This window comes from Oncorhynchus mykiss, chromosome 13 (assembly GCF_057628025.1).
Source record: "Oncorhynchus mykiss isolate SJ-2025 chromosome 13, ASM5762802v1, whole genome shotgun sequence".
Lineage (NCBI taxonomy): Eukaryota > Metazoa > Chordata > Actinopteri > Salmoniformes > Salmonidae > Oncorhynchus > Oncorhynchus mykiss.
This window is the reverse complement of record NC_143034.1, coordinates 57,540,755-57,565,315: the sequence shown is the minus strand read 5'-3', so window position 1 is coordinate 57,565,315 and position 24,561 is coordinate 57,540,755. Positions and strand designations below refer to the sequence as shown.

At 42.9% G+C, this 24,561-nt stretch overlaps 3 protein-coding genes across 19 annotated transcripts in view; 1 reads left to right on the top strand and 2 right to left on the bottom strand.

The window, feature by feature from the left end:
* Nucleotides 1–2,789: 2,789 nt before the first annotated feature.
* Nucleotides 2,790–8,550, bottom strand: LOC110486639 (RUN domain-containing protein 1-like). The gene is made up of 5 exons (XM_021558394.3): nt 7,343–8,550; nt 6,173–6,331; nt 5,857–6,055; nt 5,628–5,723; nt 2,790–5,540 (listed from the first exon to the last, which is right to left on the bottom strand). Exons 1-5 carry the CDS (start codon nt 7,733–7,735, stop codon nt 4,678–4,680), a joined length of 1,710 nt encoding a protein of 569 aa, XP_021414069.3. The 5' UTR covers nt 7,736–8,550; the 3' UTR covers nt 2,790–4,677.
* A 456-nt stretch (nt 8,551–9,006) lies between these two features.
* Nucleotides 9,007–21,803, bottom strand: LOC110486632 (progranulin). 8 transcript variants are annotated; one of them, XM_090196867.1, is made up of 20 exons: nt 21,567–21,803; nt 20,405–20,545; nt 18,381–18,518; nt 17,644–17,772; nt 17,390–17,474; nt 17,195–17,301; nt 16,819–16,969; nt 16,593–16,697; nt 16,399–16,490; nt 16,017–16,259; nt 15,390–15,600; nt 15,178–15,269; nt 14,796–15,038; nt 14,169–14,379; nt 13,957–14,048; nt 13,575–13,817; nt 12,882–13,211; nt 11,433–11,675; nt 10,918–11,163; nt 9,007–10,702 (listed from the first exon to the last, which is right to left on the bottom strand). In XM_090196867.1, the coding sequence occupies exons 2-20, from the start codon at nt 20,543–20,545 to the stop codon at nt 10,559–10,561; spliced, it is 3,246 nt and encodes a 1,081-aa protein (XP_090052993.1). In that variant the 5' UTR covers nt 21,567–21,803; the 3' UTR covers nt 9,007–10,558. The 8 variants fall into 8 exon arrangements, with proteins under 8 accessions (XP_090052993.1, XP_090052995.1, XP_090052994.1 ...); XM_090196869.1 differs by having other exon boundaries at nt 16,593–16,694; nt 21,567–21,778; XM_090196868.1 differs by having other exon boundaries at nt 21,040–21,647.
* The window catches only part of LOC110486634 (mitochondrial glutathione transporter SLC25A39), a 25,067-nt gene continuing 22,236 nt past the window's right edge, over nt 21,731–24,561 (top strand). For 3 of the 10 annotated variants that reach the window (XR_016486018.1, XM_090196882.1, XM_021558387.3), the window contains exon 1: nt 21,789–22,993. The gene's annotated coding sequence lies outside the window, so the exon portion shown is untranslated. Of the gene's footprint in view, nt 22,994–24,561 lie in introns of all 10 variants that reach the window. The other 7 variants (XM_021558388.3, XM_090196879.1, XM_021558385.3 and 4 more) reach the window with 6 other exon arrangements.

Genomic DNA, 24,561 nt, shown 5'->3' with positions numbered 1-24,561 from the left:
GAAACAGGGCCTTATTTAATTGATTCCGAAGCCCGATAAAGACCCATGTCTCATTGACAATTGGAGACCAATTACTTTATTAAATGTTGATTATAAATTGATTGCTCTGGTTTATGCCAAAAGATTAAAGAAAGGAATAGATACCATTAAAAATGAGACTCAAACAGGGTTTATGAAGGGCCGTCACAGAAGCTCTAATATTAGTTTAGTCTTGGACCTTATAGATTATTCAGATGCAATTGACTCAGATGCGGTTGTCCTATCTTTGGACTTCTGTAAAGCCTTTGACACAATTGAACATGAATTTCTCTTTAGGTCTCTTAAACTTTTTGGATTTGGTGAACATTTCATTAAAGTAATTTGCATGTTTTACAAAGATATAAGTAGTTCTGTACTACTAAACCTTAATACTTCCAAAATATTTAGTATCAACAGAAGTGTACGACAGCGATGCCCAATTTCGCAATTTTTATTCATTTTGGTTGTGGAACTTCTATCTCTAGATATTCTGAATAATGCCAATTTGTATGGTTTAACCATTTTTAACAAAGAAATCAAAATTTCCCAAATGGCTGATAATACTACTCTTTTCTTAAGAGACAAAGACCAGGTCACCCATGCCCTTAATGCTATAACTGCATTTTCTATTGCATCAGGATTAATCCTGAATGTTTCTAAATGTGAAATCTTATGTTTATTTGACTCTGATGATAAAGAAATAGAAAATATTCCTGTAAAGGACTGTGTTAAATATTTAGGAATACATCTGTCAAAAAACCACTTAGTCAGACAACATTTGAATTTCTCCACTAAAATTAAGAGAACTAAAAATATATTTAATAATTGGTTACAAAGAGATCTTTCTATACTTGGGAGTGTACTTCTGTCCAAGGCAGAGGGACTGTCTCGTTTTGTGTACCCCTCATTATTGTTATTTGTAAATTCAGCTACTTGTAAAGAGATCAATAAGACCTTTCTTGACTTCATCTGAAAGAATAAGTCTCACAAACGGAAAAAGATCTGTCCTTTCTAACAAAAGAGCTGAAGGCGGTCTAGAAGTGTTGGATTTTGTTGACATAAATAACACTTTCAAAATAAACTGGTTGAAAAAATGTTTGATCAATACTGATTCAATATGGTATTTCATAACAAATAATGTGTTTAATAAATTGGGAGGTCTTCAGTTTTTACTGAAATGTAATTATATTCCTGAAAGATTACCTGCTAAATTGGCTAGGTTTCACCAACAAGCTTTAATGACCTGGAAAATATGTTTCCTGCACAATTTTTCCCCACATAAAGCTCTTTTGTGGAATAATTCATTATTCTACCCCAGCTGGCATGAGAGGAATATTGACTTTGTTCTTCATGTTTTCGACAAGAAGTGTAATATTCTCACATATGAACAATTTATAACATTGAAAGAGTTTCCAATACCTTTCAGAGAGTTTATTTCTGTGATCAAAGCCGTTCCCAGTGGTCTAACTACACTAATGAAAACTCATCTTAGCTTTGGTAATGATCACAAAGTTTATCCAGAACTCAGATTGGAAGGTGTGGGCTTACTTGAGAGATCTTGTTGTAATAAATATATAAGACAAATTCTTCATTCACAAAACCAACTTACACCGAGAGGAACATGTTTCTGACACTGTCTGGAAAAATGCATGGTTAAGGCCTTACAAATACTGTATACCAAACAAAGTTAAGGAAGTGCACTTCAAAATTTTACATAAGATATATCCATGTAATTCTATGATGTCCAAATTTGTTCCTATTGATGATATCTGCATTTTTTGTGAAAAAGAAGGTGAGAATCTCTCACTTGTTCTTTGAATGTAAATTTGTGTCAGAATCTTGGGAAAACCTTGCAAAATACTTATTTACCATTATGAACACTACCCATGTTTTTGACATGAAAGATATATGTTACTATTGCAATGATAACAAGACCACTGAAATGATTGTTCATTTTTTAAATTCTTGTTGCCAAATTCTTCATACACAAACAAAAATTCTAAAATTCAAAAATTCTATACCAAAATTACACATTTTTCTGATTGAATTTAATTATCTTATTAAAACATTAACCCTAGTGAATAACATCTTCCTGAATCATTATAAGATTTTTTCAGAGTGAATACAATTGCACTAAAATTGTTTATTTTTTGTATTATTGTATTGATATTTTTTGTATGTTTGAGTATTTTCTTGTTAATACCTGTGTTTTGTTTTGTTTGACATGTTTGATGTAGCAATGTAAGCTGATTTTTGTATTATGTTTAATAAAAATAATAATAAAAAATGCTCAGAACTGGTCCTGGAACAGTTCCTTTATTTTGGAACATCATATATATTTTTTAAAAGTCAGTTAAGGACAAATTCTTATTTACAATGACGACCCGGACAACCCTGGGCCAATTGTGGGACTCCCAATCACAGCCAATTGTGATATAGCCCAGGATTGAACCAGGGTCTGCAGTGATGCCTCTAGCACGGAGATGCAGTGCCTTAGACCGCTGCGCCACTCAGGAGCCATTTATGTCAAGCTTATAAAAGGCATCCTAGCATCAGCCCTATATTGAGTTTCTCTGTGACATGTGGCAATCAAGGTGTCCTATTCAGTTGATGGCACAGTTGCCAGTGTTCTCTGATTCTCCTATGCAAAGTGAAGGCCTTCAACCTGACTAAAGACAAAAGTGTCAGGCATCATTATAACCCCTGTATTTTATATGACTTATTAATGTGCATTGACAACAAGTGTGTTGAAAGCAATGAATGGGCTGAAATAGGTTTTTGAAATAGTTTATTTGCTCACATTCATAGTTATTGAACAAAAACAATAAACAGCTGTATAACTTTTTCTCAATATGACCAGTAAGGTATACACAGAAAAGCAAAAACAAATTAGAGACAGTAACTAAGTCTCATTTTTCATACAGAAATGTACATTGCTTAGTAGTAGTATTGTGATGTGTGCATCTATGTTTGCGTTAACAGTAGTTTTGACATGAGCACAGTGCAAAAAAAAGAAGAAAAAGTAACAATGCAGGCTAAATGAAGGGGGTATTGATATTCACACTAACACATCAGAAGTATGCAAACCAAAGTATCCCTTTCGATGTAGGACAACCTGTCCTCCCATTCACTACATGGAGATGCACACCAGTAAAGCACAGACCAGATCCAAGCATAGTCTGGTAGTGGTCCGGCTGAGGCATTTGCAATTTACTATACAACAAAATAGAAATAGATCTCAATACAATACCATAGACCATAAAAGAATAGAACAGAAAGTCTGGGAGCAGCACTTAACCAGTAACAAAGTAGGTAACACCTTAATATGAGGGTTGGAAAAACCATACCAGGGATGATAACAGTTTTCACTCATGTGGAAATGAACAGTATCTATGGTTTGTACATTCAGCTTTTCAGGATACACCCCATGTGATTCACATGTAATAGGAAGATTTCACTTCAAGTGGTTTTCATTCACCATTCAAAAAACGAATAGAAACAGAGAAAACGATCACATCCCACAATCATCTTAAATATTAGATGATTAAATATGTAATTACATAAGCTAAATAGTGAAATCATATATATTTTTGTAATTTTTTGAATCACTTCCATTTGGACCAGTAAAGCAGCAGTTAATACAGGGTCTCTACGTTATCCACCTTTAAGACACGTTAGGCAGGTTCTGCTTATTTCTCAACGGAGAGACACTACATGCTGCATGAGTTATCATTTTGATTTTCAGAACACTTGTGACATCTTTAGAATTTTGACCTCTCTTGTACATTCATTGGTGAGAGCATACACTGTTGCCACGTTCATTTGACCTGAGTGCATTGAATAGTGTGCGTCTTCTGTGAACACAACAGTGGAGCTTTGAGTAACCACAGACAGAGAGCAATGCTCTGTGAATGTGAACTGTAGTAACCATATTATTCTCTTCCGTAGAGAACACAAATTGTACAGTTTAGTGACAGTGCAGGATACTGGTCTGTTTTTGCCCATACTACAGAGTATGGGGAGGGAATGACTATACATTTGGTCACATTGATGATCACCCATTCTATAGGTAATCATTATACAGTAGTGAATTACTGTAAAAGGCCAACCTCATGATATTATCTGCATAGGTCTGAGCTACTGTATCTCATCTCCATAGGGACAAGTCAAACAACATCACATAAAGGAAGTGTTTCCTAAGGGGAGGCAACAAGCTCCATATAATGCAATGTAACAAGTCATTAAGATCTTGATATGCTGCTCCCTTTGTGTGGTTATGGGGGGGGGGGGGGGCATTGATAATTTAAATGTTAGTTACAGATTTGCCATATAAAAATCAGATTTGCTATATAATGCATCTCAACATTGCACACTTGATTTTTGTTGAACAGCTTTGCATGGAATTCATGCCATGTTTAGACAGGATGCTAACAAAAATGTTTTGACCCAATGACCCAAGATAAATTTAAAGTTAAACGGATAAAGCAACATTAGCACAAATCTTTTATGCCAATTATAATTTCAGCACTTGAGGAAGACCCAAACCATGCCTCCCGGTCCTCAAAGGCCAGTTGATTGTATTATTTTTTACTCTTAAATCAGGCCTGGTAACCATGTGAGCTGAAAGCATGGTTTTGGGTGTCTCTCGACAGTCCCTTCTCAGAAGGCATCCTTGATGTTCTTGAGCTGCCTCACAGCCAGGTCCACCGGCAGGTTAAACTTGAGGTGGCTGATACGTCCCAGGATGCGCAGGGCTCCCTCGAAGCCTGTCTGGGCCATGTAGCTCCAGTGCTGGTAGTGCGGGTGCACCAAGGCCCCTGACTTGCAAAGCAGGTTAAGCCATGACACTAGCCTCTGCTCATTCAGAGCAATGCATACCAGAGCCTTGAACTCTGAGTCTGCTCCTCGCTTGTAGCGATCGTGCTCCAGCAACACTGAGTGAATGGCCCAGAGCAGAGACTGCTTGGGTGTGACAGTGACCGGATTGCCCGCAACAGGTAGGCTGAAGGACTGCGAGAGTTGGCGGGCAGGCGACTCCACGAAGGCCTTGCCATTTTTGGAGTGGTAGTACTTGACAAAGAGCTCCCAGGGGTGGATGGTCGATGGGCCAGGTCTGTAGGGCAGCAGGCAGGAGATGGGGGCCAGCACCAGGCTCATGCCCTGGGAGGGGGAGTAGAGACCATGGGCTAGCAGGTCTCTCAGAGCCATGGCCAGCTCCTTCCTCACTGAGGCAGTGAGCTCATCACGGGACCCCAGGGCCAAGCTGCTGTTGTAGCTGACCACGTGATCTACTGAGGGCTGTCTGCACGAGGCCTGCACTCGAACCCGGTCTACAGCCCCCTCCAGACGCTGCAGCAGAGGGCCGTAGTCCTGGCCCACTTCCCCCTGCGACCACATGCTCTGGGGAACGTGGCCAGCCGCACAGCCAAACTGGCTCACTGCAAAGATCTGCAGCACAGCCAGGGCCCGCTGGATCAGCTGCAAGCCTGTCTGCCTCATCTTCTGGGCCTGCTCTGGGTCCACTATGGGCAGGAGAAGAGAATCATTAGAACAGATGTATTGTGAGTGATGTTGTGAGCCTATGATAATAATGCTGGGTGATAACTGACTTTTCTTCCTCCCTCCAGGGGCTCTGGTGTTGGGCCCTGCTGTCCTCGGCTGCTGGCTGGGTTCACCATCAGACAGAAGAGGGTTCCCTACCTCATCTGTTGGGTAAAGGGAAAATACAGTAGTAAGTCAGAATATTGGTGGAATATTTCAGTAACAAAGTGTGTATTACTGAGCTTCCAAGACACCTAACCACAGCCAACATGGCATCCCAGGCCCACTGCCACCTACCCTGGATGAAGTTGATGAACATCTCTAGGTCCCTGATCTGGGTCTTGAGCTGGTCCACCAGCTGCTCCTTGACCCTGGCTGGGTTGACTATTTGAGCGATGGCAGCGTCCACTCTCTGTCTTAGCTCCTCAGGCGTCAGGTTCCCTATGTCCTCATTGAAGTTCACATCCAGCTTCTTGATCAACTCGTCAATGATTACCTGGCAGTGGAAGAGTGGAACCGTCATGAGTATTATCAGGACATTACACATGGGAAGGAAACAACATTGTATCGAATATACTTTTAGGAGACTTCTGGTACATGAACGGAGCCCTACCTTCTGTCTCTCCATGACCACAGACTGGGGCAGGGAGTCATAGCTGCCCTCCTGGTAGGCATAGCGCTCCAGGTCATCCAACTGGGTCTTCAGCTGGACGATGAGCTCCTTCTGCTTCTCCCTCTGGACCTCCAGACGCTCCCTCTTCTCCCTCTCACTCTGTGTGGAGAAGAGAGAACACAGAATACACTGTCAGTGGAGGACTGGGGTGTACAAAGGGGACAGGGAGTGATGGGGAGGGTCTATACACAGCCCTTATTCATCATGCATGTTTACTAAAGACAGACTAAACAGATGCTGGAGAGGAACAGAGAGCTGTAGCCATACTCACCAGGTCCTCCTACAAGTAAAGCATGTAGACACAGAGGAAATCAGAAAAAGAAAACCTTTAATCAAAGACAGTATTACATAAGCAGGCCTTATGAGGAAGGTAAATGGAGAGTTGCATGGAGTAAACAATGGGGTTTGGTTTAGTTGTGCATACAGAAGCTATTATTACAGAGGTCAGGTCTGATCTCTGTAATAATAGTGATAATGATCTTCTGGAAGCATGTTAACTGAGCCTGTGAGTCCCTTATTGTGTTGATGAGATACCACCATTTTCTATCTTCCTCTGGAGATAACAGATCTCAGGGAACAGAACAGAGAGCACAGCCTTGATGTTTTGATGCAAACCAAAGCCTTAATCAAAAGCCAGGTAGCCGCAGGATAATTTCATTTCCTGTGAGATGTTTGACAAGACGGTGGCTGCTACTGCCTGTGTGTGTGTGTGTGTGTGTGTGTGTACACATGCGCATGTTTCAGTGTTGCATCCCAGGGTGTGTCTGAGTCTATATGTGTTCAGTGGTCATCCTCACAGCTATCCTACTGACACTGAATGATGACCAGCCTACGGGCAGCAACTAATGTGACCACCACACTCACATCCCCTCACCAGGTATTACTGGTGGAACACTGTGTACTGACGTCGGTTTGTGGTCTGTTTTGTGGGGGACTAACATAACCTATTTTTCTACACATAATGGATAGCTTATAGCTTGCATAATCACACAACCTCAAGCAATTGAATGTTTGTGTTGACATCCTTTTTCCACTTACTGAAGAGGAACCATTGTTTACATTCTTAGATCTACCAAGTCTGACCAGCCGTGGGCTAGATGGACTACTTACCGCGTTTTCGAGCTGTTGAGTATCCTGTGGCCTGCATCCCACAACGTGAGGACAGCCTTTGAAGGCAAACTCCTCGAGTTCTACCAGCATCCTCTCCTTCTCATCAGTCGGAGCGTGAACTATCTGCTTCAAGCGGAACTGCACTTGTGCAAAATGAGATGTCAAAGCGAGGAGCGAGGAATTCAGCAGGCCCTGTTCGTCCTCCAATTTCCTCAATCTTGCGGCCATCTCCGTCTCACCAGACGCAGCTGAGCCTTTCCTCCTCGGCTCGACCGCGTTTCCCTTCCCGCTCTCATCCTCCGGACTGGCTACAGCGCCGACGGGCGCCCATCGCTCGCCAGCCCCAGCAAAGGCAGCTTCGCTGTCCGAGGTTGACAGTTCCTCTGTCGACATGTTTGAAAGGTAATAAAGACAACGTTGTCCTCCGATATTAAAGTTATTGTCAACTGGAAACGACGCTTTGTTTTATCGTTTATGTACACCGTTTTTTACCACCGATGAAGCAGGTGCATCGCCATCTTGAAATATTCATACGTCAAAGGGAGAGGCGGGCTTCCAAACGTCATAAACAGTGCCACGTCATCGTAAAAGCACTGATCTGGTGTGCATATGAACTGCCTGCAAGAAACAGCAATATGCCATTTTAACCTATCCGTAGCATAACTTCCCAGTGGGGCACACTGACGAGAATAGTAGGAGTACGGTTTGTTGGTGTTTAATCCGGTGGTTGAGCAGAGTACCAATCTTGAATAAACCATTTGAGTTATCCAAACTGGTGGAGAAAGTACTGGGTAAAGTGAAGGTTGTGAGGATCACGAGAGGCGGGCTCATCAGAAGGAACGTGCCTTAATCGATTTTCTAAATTGCTAGCCCATACTGCATTTATTTATTTATCTTGCTCCTTTGCACCCTGGTATCTCTACTTGCACATTTAACTTCTGCACATAAATCACTCCCGTGTTTAAGTTGTATATTGTAATTACTTCGCCACCATGGCATATTTATTGCCTTTACCTCCCTTATCTCACATCAATTGCACACACTGTATATAGACTTGTTCTACTGTATTATTGACTGTGTTTGTTTATTCCGTGTGTAACTCTGTTGTTGTATGTGCCGAACTGCTTTGCTTTATTCTTGACCAGGTCGCAGTTGTAAATGAGAACTTGTTCTCAGCTAGCCTACCTGGTTAAATAAAGGTGAAATAAAATTAAGTTTAAAGTGTCTTGTGTGTCTCTTCGGAACAGGGCACTCCTCAAGGGGGAGTTAAGGAATATTGCCCTAAGCCGTACCACCGTCTCAGGTCCTAGAACCTAAACGAAATATGGGGATCTAAAATACGAAGTTGGAGTTTGTTTTGTCTATATACTATTTTTTATTAGGGTGGATTAAGTTAGTATCATTATTACGTATGGATTTATTCATATTTTATTGGTTTCCAACCGTCAAATTGGTGGCGCCAATACACCTTTCGGGGTGTAGTCCGCCATAAAACCCACAGAAAACGTATCAGACGTTAAATGTGGTTTTTCTCAAACTGTAGTCCACTCAATACTCACCTTTATCACCTCTTGAGTTTTTACCTTTTTACTTGCAGGGCCTACTATAGTTACATCCTGGGCACAGATTTGAGTGAACACTGATCACAACCCAACACATGCATAGTGGTTTGGTAATTACTTTAATTTTTTTAATCACATTTTACAGCAAATTAATTCCCTTTGGGAGCAACAGCCAGAATCATTACGGACTATTTAAAATGGCATAATTTCTCAAACACAAGGAAGTGGGATAATCCATCTCTTACTTAAAATGTGGTAGCAACAAGACGGAGGGCATATGGGGCGGCAGGTAGCCTAGTGGTTAGAGCATTGGATGGTATGTGGGGTGGCAGGTAGCTTAGTGGCTAAAGCGTTGGAGGGTATGTGGGGTGGCAGGTAGCTTAGTGGCTAAAGCGTTGGAGGGTATGTGGGGTGGCAGGTATCTTAGTGGCTAAAGCGTTGGAGGGTATGTGGGGTGGCAGGTAGCTTAGTGGCTAAAGCGTTGGAGGGTATGTGGGGTGGCAGGTAGCTTAGTGGCTAGAGCGTTGGGAGGGTATGTGGGGTGGCAGGTAGCTTAGTGGCTAGAGCGTTGGAGGGTATGTGGGGTGGCAGGTAGCTTAGTGGTTAGAGCGTTGGAGGGTATGTGGGTGGCAGGTAGCTTAGTGGTTAGAGTGTTGGAGGGTATGTGGGGTGGCACGTAGCTTAGTGGCTAAAGCGTTGGACTAGTAACCGAAAGGTTGCAAGACCGAATCCCTGAGTTGACAAGGTAAAAATCTCTTGTTCTGCCCCTGGACAAGGCAGTAAACCCACTGTTCCTAGGCCGTCAATGAAAATAATAATTTGTTTTTAACTGACTTTCCTAGTTATATATATATATATTTTTTAACCTTTATTTATATATATATATATATATATATATATATATATATATATATATATATATATATATATATATATATATATATATATATATATATATATATATATATATATATATATATATATTTCAAGTTTTCCCAAGTAGACAGTATCAGTTCAGCCACAGGGTGGCATATTTATTTTATTTAACCTTTATTTAACTAGACAAATCAGTTAAGAACAAATTCTTATTTACAATGATGGCCTACATATGGCAGACTAATGTAAAAGGCATTTCAAAGGTATACCTGAAACTATGAGGCACAATGCACTTCACATGGTCAACTAAAAAAACACAACACTTTTCCTGTTTAAAAGGTAACAAACATTGTAAAACAGTACTAAGTTCTTGTCATTTATATGCTCCTCTGTGTCAATCTTGATATCATCTTACAACTAGTTTGATCACATTCCAATCCTTCCCTGAGCCACAACCCTAAAAGATTATTCAACATTGGCATCTAATTTTTGGAGTGATTTCAAATCCTTGATAGTTTCTGTTCATGAGCAAGCATGGGTATCTCTTGAAGTAAATGTAGTAACATTCCAAGCACCTACCAATGGCGCAAAATGTTACTTATTTTCACTTCCCTTTCCTATATATACACACACCATTTTTCCTCTGTAAAAAACACAATTTGATATACTGTAACAGTGATATTAAGCTCCTGCATCCCTTCATTAGTGCAATGTGTCTGGTGGTGGAGTGTGGGCCTAACACTCCAACGGTTGGAGTGATGGGTCTAGCCCAATGTTGTCACACACGCAGGGCTCTCTTCTTGTTGGAGAAGAACACCTGCCAGTGGTCCCATTTGAAGCCAGTGGACTGGGTGCAGGACCCTCCCTCACCACAGGTGTAGCCTGTAGTGCAGCAGTGCTTCATGTCACTGCAGCACACCGCCTAGGAGGACAGGTGGAGGAGGACAGGGATAAGGTGGAAGGGAGAGTAAAAAAAGAGATTGAGGAAGCAATGAGAGAAACCATATAGGAATTTCACTATTCAATAGAAGGAGAGTAGATGCCTTAGTCTTGAACTCCACTAACATTAGTATGACATTTTCATTTTTAGAAGCGTTTGTGGTGTCTGTGGTGAGAGGGCGAAGGTGTATATCATACATTTGGAACGGGACAGCAGGCCCATGTAGTGGCGGAGACCTTGCAGCATGTCTCCTCATTATTGCAGACAAACGGCCCCCCACAGTGGATTTCCTTCTCCTGTGGGGTCGGGGGCTCAGGCGCAGACACCCGAGTTAGGGGTACCGTCTGGAACTGAAGAAACATTAGCTTCTGGCAAGTCCCTGAGCCCATGTTACAGCTGTAGCCCTTTGGACAGCAGTGCTCCTCATCTGCACAGCACACAGCCTATACAGGGAGACAAGACAGAGAAATTATTTGTATTTAATTTAACTAGGCAAGTCAGTAAAGAACAAATTCTTATATACAATGACAGCCTACCCTGGCCAAACCTGGACAAATGCTGGGCCAATTGTGCGCTGCCCTATGGGACTCCCAATCACAGCCAGATGTGGTACAGACATGAAAGGTTCCCCATGTGAGATAGCAGAGCAAAACTGTTTCTAGGGTTCTCTATACGCATGTGCATACCAACACACACCCTCGCTCACACAAACCTTGCGCAGGGGGCAGCAGCCCCACTGTCCTGTGGAAAGTTGGCAGCAGCTGGAGCCTTCAGGGCATCTGTTCTGGGTGTCACACTTCACAGAGAGGGGGGCAGTGAAGGCACTGTCATCTGGCTCAGCTGCCAGCTTGTTGTACCATGGGATCACCACCCCAGCCTTAGAGCAGGAAGTCTTGGTCATATCACATATGTAGTCTTTGGGACAGCAGTGCTCTCCATCAGCACAGCACACTGCCTGGGGAAGAGGGAACAGAGAGTAGTGAGGGAAAGGGCTTTCATTCCCTAAAATCCTTCCTTAATGGGAACACCATTAATAGTGCTGAGTGATTAACCAACATTTTGGTTATCAATAAACTAATTGACCGATGTCAGTTCAATTATTTTAATTCCATTTCGTTCAATTTTTTTTTTTAAATGAGCTCAATGCGCACGTTGCAGTTTCTTTAGAGATAAATCAGATCCAGCCTGAACTGTGAGATGTTGTAGGGAGTTGTTTCCAACAGGCCAATATTCTACATAGTTTAGCGCATAAAACATTGTAATGAACTACAATGACTATAATCCATTGCGCATCGACTTGTCCGGTCTGTGTTTCTTTTATGCCTGCTACAGAGGGGATATAGAGAGCGCTTGAGAAGCAGACCAGGCTGGGCTGGAGAAGTCAACAGGACAAGTAAAAGAAATGTCCTTACATTTTATTTTCTCTAAATCTAAAGGTACAACCTAGATTTGAGCCAATGTCTTAAGCAGTTGAACAAGTTATTACTCCAACCTCATGAAAGTGACAATCTTACACGTTTTAATTTTAATAAAAATTACTATATTGAAGAAGTGGCTTTGATTTGGTGGTATGAACATGCGCAGTTCGGCACCTGATGCCCGTTAGACCCAATGGCGTTTCTGAGCATGAGCTTAGATAGCCAACGTCGCCATGACATCGCCTACAAGCGTGATTGGATATTTCTATTGGAGAAGCAGTTTCTGCCTATCTTCATACTGTACTGTCTTTGGAGCAGCTGTTGCTTCACCAGGTATCTACCTGAAAATACATGATCAAAGTGATTGATAGTTGGTATTCAGCAGTCATAAAAGTATGCCTTATTTATGTTGAAGAACTACAAAATAGTTATTTTGTCAGACAGCATAGGCAGCAGCTCTATAGAGATGAAACAATGAATTGGAATGAAATAACAAAGTTATGAATTAAAACAAATGTAATACACACAAAACCTAATATTTTATTAAAGTAAAGCATGTGATAAGCAGTAATGGCCAGCCACTTCCATCATGGGACTTTTATTGTTTTATTCTGTGCTGTTACAGCATTCAACCCAAATAATCGAAACCGAAATCCGTCATTATTTTTTAAATAATCTAACCGAAACCGAACAGACCTCAAAAGCACCAATTGCTCAGCACTAACCATTACTGTAACACTCACCTGTGGCAGTGGGCAGCAGCCCCATTTCTGGGTGGACTTCATAAAGCAGCAGGTAGCGTCCTTTGGGCAGCTGGTGTGGGCGTCACACCGTGTCCTGTGCAACTCCTCGTCTTCCTCACTGTCATCATCCTCTGTAGGCAGCTCCATGTCGTCCATCTGCACCCCCTGGTGGTCTGTGGGTGCCTCCTCATAATCAGGTGCCTGGGTTGTGAGGGTGGGCACCTTCACCACCATCGGCTCTGGCCCGGAGGGACCATCACAGGTGAGGGTAGCCAGGTCACAGGTGCTGCCATGGGGGCAACAGTGCTCATGGTCCTCACAGCAAACAGCCTTAAGGAAGGGAAAGGACACACAACAAGCCTTTATAGAAATTATGTAGAAGTATTGAGAAAAGTTGTGACTCCCTATTATACCCAGTTTCCCAGTTCTACTTTTCAATACTATAAAAACAACAATTGGTTCAAGCTCCAAAACCCCTTAATAAGGCAGAAGAAAGGTTATGATCAGAAGCAGCAGCAAGCTGACAGGAGTAAAGAATGAGGATGTGATACTGGGATGTCGTAAAGACCAAAACTAAGTGCCTCTTTGTTAGTCATACAGAATCTCTCACCGCATTGCAGAGCAGTCAAGTTAAGAGGCCATTCATTAATTTGCCTATCCACAGCAGTAGTAGCCATATCTATTTGTCCTTACCTCAGGCAAGGGGCAGCAGGCCCAGCCTCCTGATGCTGTCTTGCAGCAGGTGGTGTTGTCAGGACACACATGGGTGGGGTCACAGGTAACATCTCCTGGCAATTTACCCTCCCGAGGCACGGCAGGAACCTTCTTCAGCCAGGGCTCAGAGGGGGAGCCTGAGGGGTCGTCACACGTCTGGGCAGCCTGGTTGCACTTCTTACCATGTGGGCAGCAGTGGACGAAGTCACTGCAGCAAACTGCCTGGAAGAGAGAAGAACCCAAACAAAAAGGGGAAGCTGTCACAGGAGAAGCAAAAGACATGCAATCAGGTTGATCTATCTTGAAGAAATTGATTAGCTAAGAGAGTGAATGGGCCCCTACAGTATGAGACATAGTATACCTGTGGCAGAGGACAGCATGCCCATCCTCCTTCCTGTGTTTTACAACATGTGGTTCCATCCAAACAGGCCGTTGACTCATCACAGGGAACGTCTGGAGAGACAGCAGGGTGTTAGTGATCAACACAACTGGATGAGCTAACAAAATATTTAATAAAGCAGCAGGTGGTGTGGGCGTCATACTGTGTCCTAGGCCCCTCCTCATCTTCATCACCTTTGTCATCCGCTGTAGGCAGCTCCATGTCATCCACCTGCACCCCTTGCTGGTCTGTGGCTGCCTCTTCATGATCAGATGCCAGGGTTGTGAGAGCTGGCACCTTCCCCACCATGGGCTCCGACCCTGAGGGACCATCACAGGTGAGGCCAGCCAGGTCACAGGTGGTGCCATGGGGACAGCAGTGCTCATGGTCCTCACAGCAAACGGCCTGGAGGGAGGAAGGGATAGACACACAACAAACATTTTCTGCCATTTAAGACTCACAAGCCTTTATAGGAATTATGTAGAGGTATTGCTGGTAGCAGAAGAGATTATGCAAGTTAGAGAAAAGTTGTGACTCCCTATATTACCCAGTTTCCCAGTTCTACTTTTCAATGCTATAAAAACAACAATTGGTTCAAGCTCCAAAACCCCTTAACAAGGCAGAAGAAAGGTTAAGATCACAAGCAGCAGCAAGCTGACAGGAGTAAAGAATGAGGAAGTGATGTTGGGATGTCGTAAAGACCAAGTGCCTCTTTGTTAGTCATACAGAATCTCTCACCGCATCGCAGAGCAGTCAAGTTAAGAGGCCATTTATTAATTTGCCTATCCACAGCAGTAGTAGCCATATCTATTTGTCCTTACCTCAGGCAAGGGGCAGCAGGCCCAGCCTCCTGACGCTGTCTTGCAGCAGGTGGTGTTGTCGGGACACACATGGGTGGGGTCACAGGTAACATCTCCTGGCAATTTACCCTCCCGAGGCACGGCAGGAACCTTCTTCAGCCAGGGCTCAGAGGGGGAGCCTGAGGGGTCGTCACACGTCTGGGCAGCCTGGTTGCACTTCTTACCATGTGGGCAGCAGTGGACGAAGTCACTGCAGCAAACTGCCTGGAAGAGAGAAGAACCCAAACAAAAAGGGGAAGCTGTCACAGGAGAAGCAAAAGACATGCAATCAGGTTGATCTATCTTGAAGAAATTGATTAGCTAAGAGAGTGAATGGGCCCCTACAGTATGAGACATAGTATACCTGTGGCAGAGGACAGCATGCCCATCCTCCTTCCTGTGTTTTACAACATGTGGTTCCATCCAAACAGGCCGTTGACTCATCACAGGGAACGTCTGGAGAGACAGCAGGGTGTTAGTGATCAACACAACTGGATGAGCTAACAAAATATTTAATAAAGCAGCAGGTGGTGTGGGCGTCATACTGTGTCCTAGGCCCCTCCTCATCTTCATCACCTTTGTCATCCTCTGTAGGCAGCTCCATGTCATCCACCTGCACCCCTTGCTGGTCTGTGGCTGCCTCTTCATGATCAGATGCCAGGGTTGTGAGAGCTGGCACCTTCCCCACCATGGGCTCCGACCCTGAGGGACCATCACAGGTGAGGCCAGCCAGGTCACAGGTGGTGCCATGGGGACAGCAGTGCTCATGGTCCTCACAGCAAACGGCCTGGAGGGAGGAAGGGATAGACACACAACAAACATTTTCTGCCATTTAAGACTCACAAGCCTTTATAGGAATTATGTAGAGGTATTGCTGGTAGCAGAAGAGATTATGCAAGTTAGAGAAAAGTTGTGACTCCCTATATTACCCAGTTTCCCAGTTCTACTTTTCAATGCTATAAAAACAACAATTGGTTCAAGCTCCAAAACCCCTTAACAAGGCAGAAGAAAGGTTAAGATCACAAGCAGCAGCAAGCTGACAGGAGTAAAGAATGAGGAAGTGATGTTGGGATGTCGTAAAGACCAAGTGCCTCTTTGTTAGTCATACAGAATCTCTCACCGCATCGCAGAGCAGTCAAGTTAAGAGGCCATTTATTAATTTGCCTATCCACAGCAGTAGTAGCCATATCTATTTGTCCTTACCTCAGGCAAGGGGCAGCAGGCCCAGCCTCCTGACGCTGTCTTGCAGCAGGTGGTGTTGTCGGGACACACATGGGTGGGGTCACAGGTAACATCTCCTGGCAATTTACCCTCCCGAGGCACGGCAGGAACCTTCTTCAGCCAGGGCTCAGAGGGGGAGCCTGAGGGGTCGTCACACGTCTGGGCAGCCTGGTTGCACTTCTTACCATGTGGGCAGCAGTGGACGAAGTCACTGCAGCAAACTGCCTGGAAGAGAGAAGAACCCAAACAAAAAGGGGAAGCTGTCACAGGAGAAGCAAAAGACATGCAATCAGGTTGATCTATCTTGAAGAAATTGATTAGCTAAGAGAGTGAATGGGCCCCTACAGTATGAGACATAGTATACCTGTGGCAGAGGACAGCATGCCCATCCTCCTTCCTGTGTTTTACAACATGTGGTTCCATCCAAACAGGCCGTTGACTCATCACAGGGAACGTCTGGAGAGACAGCAGGGTGTTAGTGATCAACACAACTGGACGAGCTAACAAAATATTCCACAACACTATTGTGTTGTTCTAAGAAGAAGTGTAATGTCATACCTCCTGTCCTAATGAAGGGTGGAGAAGTACCCTCCCAAAGAGAAGCAGGACTCCTATTGGCTGAGGTGGTAGTGACTGGAATAGGTGTCGTCACTTGGGCAACTTCTGAAAGCATGTACAGCAAAATAATCATATACACATTAACATCCAGACAGTGATTGGTACAAAAATAGATCTGGAAAATATGCCTTTTTTGGGGGGGGGGGGGGGGGGGGGTGAAACCTACCATTCTGGTTTTCCCACTCTGCCCTCTTGCGGGCAGGGAACTTAGCCCACATGGGCATTTCCTTGTTGGTAGTGGATATACACTTGGATTGCTTGATGTCACAGGTGCTGCCCTCAGGACAACAGTGAATCTTATCCTCACAGCACACGGCCTGGTCAGTGCACATAGACACACAGAGAATCACCTTATGAGATGACCATATATAAACGAAGGGTTAGCACATAGGCCATGCAAATCCTTGATTAGACATCTCTCCATTGAGTGATTACAGACACTGGAGAGTGTACATGTCACACATTCAAAGGACCAATATTATTCCTGACTCGCAAATCCACGATAATAACCCCCTAGCCCCCTCCATATAGCCCCCCTGTACCTTGGACATGGGGCAGCACCCCCAACTCCCATCTGGAGTCTCACAGCATGTGGTTCCCACTGGGCACTCAGATTCTCTGTCACTGCACATCACTGCAACAACAGGCTCTGCCGGGGTAGAAGAAGGCAGAGGGTTTAGTGATGATGTTGCAACAGAAACATAAGATGGCAACATGTGACTCCACAAGAGTCTAACCTGTCTGTTTGATGCAGGAGCTGCAGTCTGTGCTGCACTGGTGGCCTTCAGGACAGCAATGTTTCCCATCAGAGCAAGGCACAGCCTGTGTGTACATTAGATCAATTTACTATTCACTCAGGCCTGCATCCTAACTTGATATTTGTGCACATAACTCCAGTTTTTCCATTGACACCAATGCATGTTTATGTGAACGGTATAACAGTATGAATCTGGCGCAAAAGGCTAGATTGCAGGATTGGTTAGGTTATTACATGAGCAACGGGACAGCAACCATAGCCTGTAGTGGCCTTCAGACAGGAGAACTCTTCGGGGCAGTGGGACTTGTCAGGGCAGATGTTATCATCCTCATCCCCGGCATATGCACTGATCATTCTGAAAGACTAGAGGGGTAGAAAAAAATACATTTTACTTTTTCAATGACAAAAAACATGACTGATCATAGTATTTTTGATTTCCTTACGTTCATCTAGGTTAATTACGTTGTTGGGGAAAAATTGTTTTGTTACAGTCTAATGCTATGTAAATGCTTGAGTTGAATAGTACTGTATGTACTTTTCACTGTTAATTTTCAGTACCCTCTTCACACACCTCACAAAGGGTTGATTTGGTTTTGGCTCCTTATCTCTAGGCCACTAAAGGCGTAACCAGGCTGAATTCTAGTTCTGTCTATTTAGGCTCTAAAGATCTTATCACGCCCCTATACTTGGCTGTGAGAACTGGTTAGAACCGATTCTTGTTTGTATAAAGATTTAAGAAAGGGGTAAGCAGTTCTTTGTGTAGTGATCGTCCCTGCAGTTGCTTGAATAAACTCTTATTGCTGATAAATGAGTTCTGCCTGATTCCTCCAACGAGTTTTCCTCAACAATGTGAATGATTGAAAACAGGGACACATATTGCCATGAAAGTCAACTGGTGTCATTGTTACAGTGCATTTCAACGTTGTTAATGGTAATCTAAACTTTCTTCCTGGATTCACTGACATTCTTACTTTAGGATATATGGACTGTTTAGCAGAGACTCTCTCCACCCATGGTAGGGAGACAGTTCCATTCACACACATGGACTCATTCACAACGCATAGTGTTCCCTCAGGGCAGCAGTGGATATGATCCTCACAGCACTCAGCCTGAGATAAATGGTAGGAGAGTAGTTTGATTAACAAAGTGTGTTAGAATCTCACATCTTACAGACCAAACAGATACTACGAGAGAATGCTAGCACAAGGGTGCAATTAAAGAGGTATCTATTTCAGGGTAAGAGACAATGACACCATAGTCTACCTATTTGGTTTGTACACTTCTAATAGATATAATTCAGTGTACAAGGGTTAGGGAACTCGGGTTCAGGCTGCAAATAAAGCTAGGGGCTAAGCTCTGCAGGCACCACCCCATACATACAGTGCCTTGCGAAAGTATTCGGCCCCCTTGAACTTTGCGACCTTATGCCACATTTCAGGCTTCAAACATAAAGATATAAAACTGTATTTTTTTGTGAAGAATCAACAACAAGTGGGACACAATCATGAAGTGGAACGACATTTATTGGATATTTCAAACTTTTTTAACAAATCAAAAACTGAAAAATTGGGCGTGCAAAATTATTCAGCTCCTTTACTTTCAGTGCAGCAAACTCTCTCCAGAAGTTCAGTGAGGATCTCTGAATGATCCAATGTTGACCTAAATGACTAATGATGATAAATACAATCCACCTGTGTGTAATCAAGTCTCCGTATAAATGCACCTGCACTGTGATAGTCTCAGAGGTCCATTAAAAGCGCAGAGAGCATCATGAAGAACAAGGAACACACCAGGCAGGTCCGAGATACTGTTGTGAAGAAGTTTAAAGCCGGATTTGGATACAAAAAGATTTCCCAAGCTTTAAACATCCCAAGGAGCACTGTGCAAGCGATAATATTGAAATGGAAGGAGTATCAGACCACTGCAAATCTACCAAGACCTGGCCGTCCCTCTAAACTTTGAGCTCATACAAGGAGAAGACTGATCAGAGATGCAGCCAAGAGGCCCATGATCACTCTGGATGAACTGCAGAGATCTACAGCTGAGGTGGGAGACTCTGTCCATAGGACAACAATCAGTCTCATATTGCACAAATCTGGCCTTTATGGAAGAGTGGCAAGAAGAAAGCCATTTCTTAAAGATATCCATAAAAAGTGTTGTTTAAAGTTTGCCACAAGCCACCTGGGAGACACACCAAACATGTGGAAGAAGGTGCTCTGGTCAGATGAAACTAAAATTGAACTTTTTGGCAACAATGCAAAACATTATGTTTGGCGTAAAAGCAACACAGCTGAACACACCATCCCCACTGTCAAACATGGTGGTGGCAGCATCATGGTTTGGGCCTGCTTTTCTTCAGCAGGGACAGGGAAGATGGTTAAAATTGATGGGAAGATGGATGGAGCCAAATACAGGACCATTCTGTATGATGGAGTCTGCAAAAGACCTGAGACTGGGACGGAGATTTGTCTTCCAACAAGACAATGATCCAAAACATAAAGCAAAATCTACAATGGAATGGTTCAAAAATAAACATATCCAGGTGTTAGAATGGCCAAGTCAAAGTCCAGACCTGAATCCAATCGAGAATCTGTGGAAAGAACTGAAAACTGCTGTTCACAAATGCTCTCCATCCAACCTCACTGAGCTCGAGCTGTTTTGCAAGGAGGAATAGGAAACAATTTCAGTCTCTCGATGTGCAAAACTGATAGAGACATACCCCAAGCGACTTACAGCTGTAATCGCAGCAAAAGGTGGCGCTACAAAGTATTAACTTAAGGGGGCTGAATAATTTTGCACGCCCAATTTTTCAGTTTTTGATTTGTTAAAAAAGTTTGAAATATCCAATAAATGTCGTTCCACTTCATGATTGTGTCCCACTTGTTGTTGATTCTTCACAAAAAAGTACAGTTTTATATCTTTATGTTTGAAGCCTGAAATGTGGCAAAAGGTCGCAAAGTTCAAGGGGGCCGAATACTTTCGCAAGGCACTGTACCTGATACATTGGGCAACATTCATAGCCATCGGAGGGGCCCTTGCAGCAGGTGTTGCCCTCCTCACACGCCTCTCCGCCTAGGCAGTCATCAGCAGAGACCTGGGCCAGCAGGGCCATACAGAGCACCAGATACCTCTGCATCTGGAGAGAAAGAGAGAGACAGAAATAACTTGTAACACAAACTATATATTATATGCATTTATTGTACAATCAATAACTGACAAATGTTAGAAAGCTCTTTTGCACAGAAATGCATAAATTCTCAACAATGAAGTCATCAGAACTAAATCTAGACAGCACTCTCACTCTCCTCTTAACTAGGTAGTGCTGTAGCCTACTAAAGTATATAAAAATTCCCCAAGCTATTTCCATAGGTTCACTTCCTCTTTTATGTTCCATCGGGTGAGCTTCAGAAAGTTAACAGTTCCACATTCTTACCAAGACAAAGCCCTCCTCATATGCAACCACATTTAAATAATTAATCTAGGATGCAGAAAAGGGGATATGATTATACCGTTACTAAGTGCTGAGCTTCATATGGGAGAACATTATAGCAGTCTACCATTGCTTCAGTGTTGTTTAGGCTACTAGACACAAAAATGATGCAGCATACAGCATTTTTACTTTCAGTTTACCTGTTTTTATGAAAGGAAAATTCCCCTTAATCTGAGCCAAGTGCCTCCCATAAGAGATACTTTCCTTCGTTGTGGTATCAAGAGCAATAGGGAACACAGGTGTATTAACCACAAACAATATTCACCTGACAATCAGTACTGTTCACTTACTGTATTTTGTGACAAGGTGGTTTCAAAAGGAGACGAAAATGGTCTTTAACAGTTCCAGAAGAACTGTGGACCCTGACATATCATCATGCTTATTTTTCTATTGGCACACACTCAACCATGTTGGTCAGAATGTGCATTTAGAATTTTAAAAGATGGACCCACCCACCTAGGTCCATATTAAATGATTTGTAATTGTTATCACAAAAGACAATGAACAATGACAACAATTTAAAAGCAATGACAAGGATAGCATAAACAATATATGCAATTTAATTTGAAGTAGAACATTTGGTACAATTTCACTTGAGAAGTTTAGAATTTCATATATTTGTCATTGAGATCTTGCCACTATCTACATAAAAAAAAGTTGACCTTACCTCTATTTCAGTGACTTTACAGGTGTCCGCGCTCCTTGACAATGTAGCTGACTCCTGAACGCGCTGAAGTTTCTCAACAACAAAATATCAAGTGCAGGAAATATGTTCACGCCCCTAAATGTCTTCCTAGCTATTCGACATTCTGAATGGTTTACATAGGTGTCAATCTACCACACGCGCGCCACTGACAGGTACTAGAAAAGCTTCTCCGCTAGAAGGTGCAGTAGTTCAAATGATAAATATAAATACTGTCATTGGGACAAACCAATAATAACAGATAGGATGGAGGAGGAACAAGCAAGGGCAATGACTCATGCTGGGAACATGAGCGAAGACAGAACACAAGCTTTCGGTGGGTAATAGCCAGGCGAAGGAGATGGGACTGTAATGAAGGGAGCTCAGTCTGACGGTAGCTATTCCTGTAAATCCACAATGGCTACTCCGGCCTTCAGTAGTTGATCTAGAAGTGCTGATGAGACTACAGAAAGATAGGGAGGGTGTTGATCCATCTGATTTGTGTATGAGATGTCTGGATACTGTGTATCAGGATTATATGGCCGTTTACACAGATGGTTCAGGACGTACTGGGTCAGCGTTTGCGGTGCAGGACTGTGGGGTGGTAGTCAAGAAACATATTACAGATTATCTGCCTGTACATAAAGCAGAGTTGATAGCCATACTGTTGGCCTTGCAGTGGGTGGAGGAAGTCAAGCCAGACAGAGTAGTTATTTGCTCTGATTCATGTGCAGTGTTGATGAGTATCCAGTCCTTTAGGTCACGTAGCAGACAAGGCCATGTTTAATGAGGGTCTACAAACCCATGGCAAGATTAGACAGATGGGTATACAGATAAGATTTACTTGGGTCCCAGCCCATGTGGGGGTGGAGGGGAACGAGGCAGTTGATGTACTGGCTAAACAAGCACTTAGTAGTGGGGATGTTGTAGTTTCAATGAGCAAGGCAGAGGCAACACGCCTGATATGGACAGTGATGGTGCAGAGATGGCAGGAACAGTGTAATAGTGATACGAAGGGCAGGCATTTATTTCCGAAGGGCAGGCATTTATTTCAAGTAAAGAGGCAAGTCAGGGAGGGGAGGACGCACATTTATAATTCTAACAGCTTTTTTGTTGGCAGAGTATTTAAATGTCTTAAAATATAGTTCAATGTCTTTTTGCAAGGGAAGAAGAAGAATAACCAAGCAAGAACCGTGGTCAGACTAATGGAAGGCGTGTCTTGTCACGGCAGACGAATCAGGGGTCGGTTTACTTGTTCCTAGCTCGATAGCTTTGTCAAGTTAGCTAACAGCAGCTCACGGTTGTGGACAGCATGTCCATTCAACACTTAGGGAAACAGGCAACATGCCATGAAATCTCATCAAATTCACAACGCATATAGATACCCGTTATAGCTACGCTATAAACTAGAGGTGAGTATCAAGCTTTGCCATGTTTTATCTTCTGTTTTGCGATATTTAGTCAGCTAGCTAGTGTCTGTTAGCCAGCTAGCTAGCCTTAGCGATCAAGCATCTTGAATTGGGAAGTCTGGCATGTGTTCCTGTTTTGCCATTAGATTAGCTACTCTACTGTACATGCATGGTCGCTCATGTAACGTTAGCTACCTAGGTAGGTTCCACAACAAATGTTTTGTGAGCGTTTTATAATTGAGAAAAGAGCACGACAACATGTTTTTGTTTTTTCCCGTTTTTTTTAGCACGACAACATGTCCGTGTGTTAGTCCATCATCATTACATCACCACGCCAACAAGGCTACAAAGTCAGATTTGCTGACTGGGTGGAGATGTCACAAAGTATCTTTGTAGATGTGGGTGTAGTGCAAACGTGAGATGCAGTACAGTGCAAAATTACAGTTACTTAGCTTTCAGAAAAACATGTTGATCAAACTCAGGCACTTACATTTTTTGAGGTGCATTTTCCAATCTGTTATGTGCATAATCCCAACAGGGTGGAAATGTAAAGACTAAATTAGCCATTTCTCTGTGAGTGAAAGATTGAACTAGCACAGTGGTTCCCAAACGTTTTATTGTCCCGTACCCCTTCAAACATTCAACCTCCAGCTCTAGCACCAGGGTCAGTGCACTCTACAATGTTGTTTTTTGCCATCATTGTAAGACTGCCACACACACACACTATTTAACCATCTTACATATAAAACATTATTTGTTAATTGAAAATTGTGACTAACTCATCACAGGTTAATGAGAAGGTTGTGCTTGAAAGGATGCACATAATTCTGCAATGTTGGGGTGTATTGGAGAGAGTCTGTCTTAAATAATTTTCCACACACAGTCTGTGCCTGTATTTAGTTTTCATGCTGGTGAGGGCTGAGAATCCACTCTCACATTCTCAAGTACGTGGTTGCAAAGTTAATCAGTATCTTTAACAGCGCGATTTGCCAAGGTAGGATACTCTGAGCACAGCCCAATCCAGAAATTTCGATGAGGCTCTCTTGTTCAGATATTGGTAAGTGGACTGGAGGCAGGGCATTAAAGGGATAACGAATTCAGTTGTTTGTATCATCTGTTTTGGGAAAGTACCTGCATAATTGTGCACCCAACTCACTCAGGTGCTTCACTATATTCCATTTGACATTGTCCGTAAGCTTGAGTTAATTTGCACACAAAAAAATCATACAATGATGGAAAGACCTGTGTTGTTGTCCTTGTTAATCGAGACAGAGAAGAGCTCCAACTTCTTAATCATAGCATCAATTTTGTCCCGCACTTTGAATATAGTTGCAGAGTCCCTGTAATCCTAGATTCAGATCATTCAGGCGAGAAAAAACATCACCCAGATAGGCCAGTCGTGTGAGAAACTCATCATCATGCAAGCGGTCAGATAAGTGAAAATTATTCTCAGTGAAGAACTTTAAGCTTATCTCTCAATTTAAAAATAATTGTCAATTCTTTGCCCCTTGATAACCAGCACACTTCTGTATGTTATAAAAGTGTTACGTTATAAAAGCGTTACGTGGTCT

Coding starts and splice junctions, on each gene's coding strand:
- LOC110486632 (XM_090196867.1), bottom strand. CDS start 20,545: ATGCAGAGGTATCTGGTGCTCTGTATGGCCCTGCTGGCCCAGGTCTCT. Junction 15,601..16,016: donor CCTGCTGCCCCTTGCCTGAG/GTAAGGACAAAT, acceptor TCCTCCCTCCAG/GCCGTTTGCTGTGAGGACCA. Junction 11,164..11,432: donor GCTGCTGCCCCCTGCGCAAG/GTTTGTGTGAGC, acceptor CTCCCTGTATAG/GCTGTGTGCTGTGCAGATGA.
- LOC110486639 (XM_021558394.3), bottom strand. CDS start 7,735: ATGTCGACAGAGGAACTGTCAACCTCGGACAGCGAAGCTGCCTTTGCT. Junction 6,332..7,342: donor CTCAACAGCTCGAAAACGCG/GTAAGTAGTCCA, acceptor TTCTCCACACAG/AGTGAGAGGGAGAAGAGGGA. Junction 5,724..5,856: donor GTTCATCAACTTCATCCAGG/GTAGGTGGCAGT, acceptor TTTACCCAACAG/ATGAGGTAGGGAACCCTCTT.